This window comes from Argopecten irradians, chromosome 3 (assembly GCF_041381155.1).
Source record: "Argopecten irradians isolate NY chromosome 3, Ai_NY, whole genome shotgun sequence".
Lineage (NCBI taxonomy): Eukaryota > Metazoa > Mollusca > Bivalvia > Pectinida > Pectinidae > Argopecten > Argopecten irradians.
In genome coordinates, this window is record NC_091136.1 from 52,898,357 (window position 1) to 52,907,544 (window position 9,188).

The following is a 9,188-nucleotide window of genomic DNA, read 5'->3' on the forward strand; positions in this document are numbered from 1 at the left end:
ATTATTGGTATTATGTGTTCTTCCGTTACATCGAAGCAGCATTGAAAAGTAATAGGGAAAATAGGATGTGAACTGAGGCCAGGGTACAAGATGTCGACATACCACTGTTTGTGTAAGGATGCTTTAGAAATCTGATTTAAGATTTATGAATAGATATAATGCCATCTTTATAACCCAGGTTATTTCATCATACAAGATAAATTCTTTTTAATTTCTTTTAGATATAAATTGATGTAATTGCTGGATCCAGGATATTAAGAACGTTTCCTAACCGACAAAGTTTGATTTATTTCGAGTATCAGTTGCCTAATGGACTCTTCATTATTATATTTAATAACTTCGGGTTTTGGTACAAAATATACTATATACACATATATATATTGTTTTGATAGACTGTGGTTTTAATTGTTTATAGTCAATATAACGGCAACTCAGTGTAGTGGGATAATTCTATAGACAATTACAAAACATTACCTTTTATCAAAAGAAATACCACCACAGCCGATATCATTGTTATGTGACTACTGCCTGATAAACGTATATCGATTGTTTTAGAGACGTGTTGCTAAAATAACATACATCACATTTTAGATCAATGAATTAATTGTATGAAATGTCATCAATCACTATACTCAACTAAGTTGACATTTCATAACCAAGCTAATTATTTCTTCGCATTCCGTTCCCTTTGATATTGAAAATGCAATGTAGTTTTTAACAAGTAAACATTACTGTATTCTTATCGTTATCAATCAGAGGCATTTAACTCATATAAAGATTCATATTGTGCTTCTATGCCGGAGGACATAAAAACGGTCAATTTTCCTAGAAATGACGCATTTGTGAGCACGCGCGCGGGTGCGGGCGCGCGCGAGACCGCTGTATTATTAGCCAGAATTACAGGTGCAAAGCTTAAAATATTTTTACGACTGCCGCGCGCAGACATCTGACAGAAGCTAAAGAATAGTCATTGTCACGTTTCCTGTGAGTACTGGATACTTGGTCTTTGACAACGCCAAGGTTGATTGACTTTGATAAAGACACGAATTAAAACTCCAAAGTGGTCTGCATTCATTTGATACCCTTCAGTGGATACGCGTTCGGCACGTCGCACGTGCATTCATGTTAACGATATTTTAAATTTCTTTGAAAGTCTAATATTCTTATCATAGTGCCTTAATGCACGGCAAGGCTTTGTTACTCAGACATAACCTCCAAATCTCGCGTTCTCCTTTACTAAATACATTAGTTGACGTGGAAACAAAATCGCGTACCGTTTCACGCTTTCTCATACACGACTATATTTAGAAAAGTACAGCTCGCTGATTTCTGATTAAGAACGTCACGTGCAGCGAGTGTTATTTTAATCAACTCTCGAGCGTGACGAGACTGTGTCCCATAACAGAGTATTTACTCAGTATCACGTTTTCATTGGAATACTAACTCATCTTAATGGAGAAAATGGTGACATTCTATACTTAATTTCCATATACGGTATCACTATTTGTTTTGGGCAAGAACTGTTCATGAATCGACTATAATTAATAACCAAAAATTTCAAACTATTAATTTGTTAACATAGTTTTGCAGTAAAATCATTGTGATATAATTGGGCGGGGATTTCGATTCGTAAAAATAAGCTGAATCGCTAGATTCTAACATTATACATACATATAGTTTCACATCACTTTGAAATATCTATCAAAATAATTATGTTGACATAGACATGTAAAGGTTACACATTTTAATAATTAGATTTATAACAATACACTGAAATGAAAGGAAGGAAAACACATGTTGTTTGCAATATTATGAAACTTGAAAATAAGGATGGTACAGCCGCTAATGAAAAAATTACAAAATAAAAAAATAAAAATTTTGTACCAAATTTATTCACGTGGCTAAACGATCTACTCAAGCAAAATAAAGGTAAAAATACGCGTTTTCAATTTTCGTGTTTCGTATGAAATGATGTTATAATTCTAAATAATGACACATGAATCGATATCAACCATTGTTTGTTCATAGTTCATGATGCAAAAATTTGACAAAGGCTATAATTACGGTTTGAAAAAGAGAAAACGTGATATCAACTGTTTTCTTTCTTCATACCTCACACCTTTTTATGTCTGCTATAGAGTATAAATCCCTGAGAAATTTGAAGACGATTTTTATACAGTTTTATTGAAAGAGAGGTGACTAGAAACGTTTAACTTGACTTGAGAGAACTAAGTTATAATTAAGCATTGATTTGAAATTTTGAAACTAAACAATACTGACATCAATGCTTCAAATTAATTTTCCAGACTACGTGATAAAATAAAAATACGTTTGCATGTACGATTCCACTTATTTTTCAAGGGATTTTTTTTAAATCAATACGCAACGTCAATGTTTCCATTGCCACTTCACGATAACGTCGGGAAAAAATAACTATTAACTTATAATATTGCCTATAAGGTTGTTATACGGTAACATTCAGCAATGTAATATAAAAAGTCACTGGTAATATAACAGCGATTTTAAATTATGTTTCCCTAACCAACTGTGTAAGTTACATTGCTTTTTTATAAAATCATCTTTGATTGGCTGAGCGACATTCTTTTCATACAGTCATCCTTAATTAATTAGCTAAGTGACGTTATTTTTCATAACGCCATCTTTGATTGGCTAAGTGACATTACTTTTTTTGATAACGTCATATATGATTGGGTGAGAAACGTTACTTTTTTATAAAGTCATCTTTCAGAACAATTTGGATAGATTTTCTCCTAAATGGATAGGAAAATCCCAACGCTTTTTTGAAAATGCCATATGATATGAATACTTCATCAAAGCATTTTTATCATATTTTTCATCCCCTATAAACTTCTTTTGCGCAGATTTTGTTTAATTGTAACGCCGTAATATCTTTTAATGTGGAGATGACATCTTGGTACTCCGTCATACTGTTCCAAACAATATCGCTAGATTATAAAGGAACAATGTGGCGTTTTATTGTTAAAAATAATATCATATCTGCATTATATTTACTAGATTGTCATCTTACGACGTAAAACCGGCATTTTTTCCAGGGAAGAAAACAATTTATCGTCAATCCCTTTGATGTTTTGTAATGCCGATGTCGCTTGTGTTACATAAGTCATCCCTGTTACTCATGAAAGATTAGCTCCCCAGCTTACATTGCTGTTAACACGATCTTAGCAGCGATCTGGTGCACAGATGGGAGTGAACAAAGATCCTGTCTTCGCCGTATTTAAATTCTATCTAAATATGTTACCCCCTCACAGCTTTGATATCGCTATCCCTTTATGGCGCTTGTCTCACTGAGCCAATAAAGACCGTCCTAACGGGACCGCGACACGGTAACACACCTGCCTCTTCGGGTCTTTGTAGCGCCGTACAGAAGGGAGGAATTGACATGCTTCACTGACTTACTGCAAAAACAATTCTGTCTCTTGAAAGAAGGCTCTTCACAAACTTACATTATTCAAAGTTAAATAACAGGAGACATAAATTTCTCTGCGGTTTAAATGTCGAGATCTCGTTTCCATGGATTCCAATGACAAAGTTGTTTTCACAGCTTGCCTACAGATAAGGACAATAGAATCTAGCGGTTTCTCCAAACCTCTTACCGTTAAGTGTACAGGTAAACAAGGGAGCACTGGCACGCGTCCGCTGTCAACCCTACACACAAACTGTTAAATTATTGACTTGAATAGAAAGGGCCATGTGTTACGAAGCTCTAGGTTGGATGTTCGGTTCATCGTTACACCTGAGAGCATTTGTGTTCACCTGGAGTCACCTCTCATTACCTGGGAGAACTTTAATAACAGTCTCACACAACACAGTAATTCTAAGTAAAACAAAGACTTTATTCATTTTATTTCATCTCTAGTCATACATATTATCATAACAATATCGGAAAATATATTTGGCATTCAACCAGAAACACAATGTAATCCAGAACTCGGCTGGTTGTTGTTCATAGTTTGTTTTCAACAATATTCAATTATTCAGCACAATTGACAAAGATAGTTCAACCGGTTTGATACAGAATTCAGCTCATATTTGGTGATGAAAACAGGGATATTATATTTTAGAGGTGTTTTTTTCTCTTAGACATTGACTAAAATCAATAATATATATTTAGGCACTAGGTAATTTATCATAAATTGATTTGATAAAAATAATTTGTCAAATATGTAACCGCTGGGATATGTATACAAGTGTTAAAAAAACAATTTTATTACATCAAAAACATTAACATAATTTCATAAACAATCAAATCATTATTGTCATTAATTTGAATAAAAACAAAGAAATTAAGGCTTCGATATCAGCATTAAACACGGAATGTTTCATTTACACATCATAATAAAATACATGACTTGATAAGGCATCAGAATGGCACAACTATTTCACAATTTGTAGAATCATGCAAACAACACTCAATATAATTATCTTATTGATTACAGTTGACATTTATCAAATAAATGACGCATAAAATTAATAAAAATGAAACAGAAGAAAACTATTATGCTTGAAATTTATGAAACAGTAGAAACCGCCAAGGTCATGGATGTTTCTAGGAGTAAACATAACTAAATCTAACGGGACCACTAACTTGTCCTTAGTTAACTTGATTTAGTAAACGTTTGTTACTTTGTGACACTAACAGCAATACCTAACCAAAGAGATGACAATGATTAAAGGTATTTCTATATGAGATAATACATAAAAATTGGACTGACAGAGAAAGACATTGTATCAATAGCTAAAGGTCTCTTTGTATAAGTTAAAAGTATCAATACCTACATAAATAAGATTGCACTACGTTCCTGAATGAAAAGTGTGTGACTTCAAGGTGTCTTGACTTTTCAAAAAAAAAATATCACAAACCTATTTCTATTTCTTGATATGCTGATCATTGGAGGTTTAATTAAATCTATTGCTCATAAATCGAGAATCAGATGTTGATAATTGATAATACAATCAATTTAGGTTCTTTTTTATAATGTTTAAATCGTTCAAAATGTTTTGAAATCTAACCAATGGTCAGCATACTAAGTTTGGCTAACAATGGAATCATGGCGTGAGACTGACAGTGATCTATCTAAATCTAGCTACATACTGTCAGTCCAGCCTTAAAACTAGTCTACGGTCTAGCTAACAACGTAAATGAGGTACCTCAATAGATTTTAATCACTTAACTATGTCTTTTTAAAGTCGCAGCCCCGTGAAATAACTTTCACTCGACATCTTTTTCTTTAAAGATTTTATCGGTTATCAAATATTTAAATGTGAACAAGATGCAGTTTAAACATTCAGGTACAACATTAAATAGATGTTCCTTTATCTACCTGGTCACGCCTCAGTGAGTGCGGCACACGTCAGGCTCGCGACCGTCGCCAGCCATAATCAGCTGCCCATCTACCTGGATTTACAAAGGCCATTTAACAGGTAACGAATCTTATTACCTTATTATCTGCCTTTCGGCTTACCGCTATTTCAACTGTCATCTAACGGACCTCTCGTCTCTCCATTGTTGTCACCATCTGGTATCACTTAAGGTAGGGCGCCAAAGGGGGGATTTTAACGGATCCGCGTTTAAAAGAAGAAACCAGATCATTTTATCGAAAAATATTCAAAAAACTGGTGCAACATTTCGTGAATGTGGATCAATGATATAAATATACAATATTTTTTGACGGATGTTTACTTCGGAACGTACAATTATACGGAAAATTTATAATACGGAATAATTATAACAAATAATGTTTTAGAAAAAAAGTTATCTCCAAAGTAACTAAATCCCTTGAGGTACCTCCTTACCAAATATGTGTAATCTAACTACGTATATCGATTATTGCAATAACGAACGGCCTGCTTGTGAGGGGGGACCTACACAAAGGAAGTGTATAATACACATTATCATAGCATCATATACAACTACACTACTATTGCACTGGGTGCTTTATATAACAATCTGAAATACTATTCCCACTATATATTAAACGTATAAATTAAACTAGGAACGATATAAGTACATAAAATATGATAATTGGATTTCAAGATAATTACTATATACTTATTTGGTGTATAAATATACTCTGAAAAGTAAAACTATCCTGCAATCTACTATCAATAAAACCTTATATCATCTGAGGCGGGAATATATTACCATCTCTGTTATATTTTGGACTAATATAAAAACTAAACATAACCACATAAATATAAATAAATAATTTAAATTAAATCAAAATAAGATTCAACAAAAATTCAACAAAACATCATTACAGCATAAATCATATATACAACGCATCATGACATCATGGCGTCACCACTTCAGACTCATTTTGATTTAACATTATATAATGCTAATCATGAACAAATTTGTTTTAGAACATCTTGCCTCCATTCATCGGTGGAAATATTTCTGATTATAATCTCAGTATAAATATGCAGTTTTTTAAACCGAAAATTGAAAAAAAGACTTTGGAAAAACGACATATCTCAAAGCATAAGGCACGAGTCGACAAAATAAATTGGGTATAATGATTAGTAAGGTATAACATTAGGGTAAATTACCGGAGACAAGGCAACAATGTATAACATACAGTGGTAAAGGCACGTGGGTTGAGCCCGGGGATACTCACATACTAGATGCGGCTCACCCCTACACAGAAACATTAGTTAGGACGATTTACTGAAGGTGGAAACTGGAGTAAGATGACTTGTCTATTCTCGGAGGGATGACATTTGTTAATATGGCGGGTCAGGCCTGGAGAACTATAAAACGTACTAGAGCAATATTTACAATTAAACACTTCGCACGTATGTGTGCGTGCATGTTTCTCTAGCATTATCTTATTAGGAAAGAACATCTTACACACATTACAACAAAGTTCTTTGTTATTATTGTTATTTAAATGCAATAGTTCATGTTTGCTTTTGAGCGCATCATTAGGAAATGTTTTTTGGCAGAACTTACAGTTTGTTTGTCGGTCGTTGGCATGATTGAGCACGTGCTTTCGCAGATAAGCCTGGCGACGAAACTTCTTCCCACACGTTTCACATTCATACTGTCCGTCGATTGATGGCGAAGCGCGGAGGTCACCGACTGACATTGCCAGCACATTGCCATTTTCAACACTTTCCGACATGTTGTTGATGTTACCGTTGTCGTTTATGTTACTCAGATCAGGCTTGGCTGGAAGTATCGGTGCCTGGTAGTTGGTCTTGTTGTTGTTTATTGGCCTCGGTTTGTGCCAGCGCCGATGGGACGCTAGATTAGCAGGACAGCTAAACACTTTGTCGCATTCAGGGCACCTGTACTCCACGTGCACGATACGCGAACATCTATGTTGCGCGAGCTTGAAGGCATCGGTAAAAAATTCTTTGCAAAGTTGACAAACATAGTCACCGATTTTGTTGACAATTTTGTCCAATTCCGCACGCGCCTCTGGTGTGGCCTCCACGTAGTTAAAGCTACTGTCGATATCTCCGTACACAACTTTGCCCTCCTCCTCTCCGTCAGCTATGTCCTTAATGATGCAGCCCGACACAGGCGAAGACTTGTCCTCGTCAAAGTTGATCTTCCTTATAGCCTTGGATTTTTTAGGCAGTTTGTTATCGTTGTCATTATTACCTCTGCGTTTGTTTGGACTATTTTGCTGAGTTGGAGAGGGCACTTGAGAGTCCTTCTGGTTAACGTTCAAGTTCCAATTTTGATTATTAGGCGAAAAGTTTGACACGGTTAACTTGTCAAATGTGGCGTAATAAAATGGCGATGGGTAAGATGATACGGTGGTACTTACAGTCAATGGCGAAGATGCTGGCGAGAAACTCACAAAGTCCTTCTCATTTATATTGTTCTTATTTATGTTGTTATTGTGGTTAGTATTATTGTTCTCCTCGTCTTTGATGTCGACCTGGACATGTTCTGGTTTCAGATTTTCCCGAATGATGAGGTTTACAGGGCTGACAGAGTACCCAGAGTCCGGGGATCCAAATCTTGTAATGACGGGAGCTTCATGATCTGAGCCACTTTCATAGCGCTCAATATCTTCCTCCGAGTTCCGACGTTGTCGGTAAGAAACAGCGTTAGAATGTTTAGTTCTCTTCACTAGGAATCCTCTAGGCATGGTGATCTGACTCGCTGGACCGCTAATGGTAAATAAGGCACTTTTGGTAACTGAACAAACAGATTCTACATCAATTTACACTTTATGTCGTGTAGTTGTATTGAAAACGAAAAGTTCCGAAAGTCGGGATTTGGCCAATGGATGAAACAGCATAAGTAGAGAGTCTGGATGATGCTATGAAATTCTTTCACGTGTAACAACAAAGTCTTTGTCACGTTGTTTCAACATACAGCATTGTCTCAGTATCGGAGTCTTCAGTAGCATGATGTGTTAGAATTGACCAAATCCGTCCAAATGTCGCCATGCTAATCCTTATATAGGCACGCTTCTATGAAGACCGTTGGGTTTTTTTATGCGATGAATATGCATGAGGATTCAAAGTGTCGCGCGCCGTTACTCCGCCCCCTCTGTGTCACAATCGGATTCAGCAGGCTGAGTGGTTGTCTCTTTGTTTCGCTTACCTTCCTGACGTTTATAATTCGATTTTGTATTGCTATTTGAATTTCACACAGATTATGGCCGTTATTATCGCTATCGGTATTTCCAGGAGTTTCCTTGTCGCCAACGTTCGATACGCTTTATATAAAACAAACAAGAACACACTAAGTTTATCACACTTTATAGGAAACCGATAAAAAGCAATCTTTTCATATTCTGACGAATACAGATACATTATTTTGTCAAATTCTAAATCATTATAGTTTACTGAAAAGAAATCTCGCTAAATAAAACATATATTTACACATGTTGGTTTCCAATAAGGTAACAATCGTCGATAGTAATTTTAATTTAAAGTTTTTGAATTATCAAATACTTGCAGTTGTTTTTAAAACTAATAAATGTATTTTCTTTAAATTCTGTTCCGCGTTAAAGATTATATTATTAAACTAACTTTTATCATCTGAAGTTTGTTTTATTTTATCTTTAAGCGCTGTGCCATTCTTTAAGCGCTGTGCCATCTACTTGCAAAAGACAACGATATATACAGCATATTTTGAATCTTTATAAAATCCTGAACAATGAAAATTTGTAAAAAATATT

At 35.0% G+C, this 9,188-nt stretch overlaps 1 protein-coding gene across 1 annotated transcript; it reads right to left on the reverse strand.

Annotated features, from left to right (window-relative positions):
- Positions 1-3,854: 3,854 nt before the first annotated feature.
- Positions 3,855-8,861, reverse strand: LOC138319021 (insulinoma-associated protein 1a-like). Its single transcript, XM_069261901.1, has one exon. The coding sequence runs from the start codon at positions 8,145-8,147 to the stop codon at positions 6,693-6,695; it is 1,455 nt and encodes a 484-aa protein (XP_069118002.1). The 5' UTR covers positions 8,148-8,861; the 3' UTR covers positions 3,855-6,692.
- Between the last annotated feature and the right edge of the window lie 327 nt (positions 8,862-9,188).

Bases quoted from the DNA above. Each gene is read 5' to 3' on its own strand.
- LOC138319021 (XM_069261901.1), bottom strand. From the start codon at position 8,147: ATGCCTAGAGGATTCCTAGTGAAGAGAACTAAACATTCTAACGCTGTT.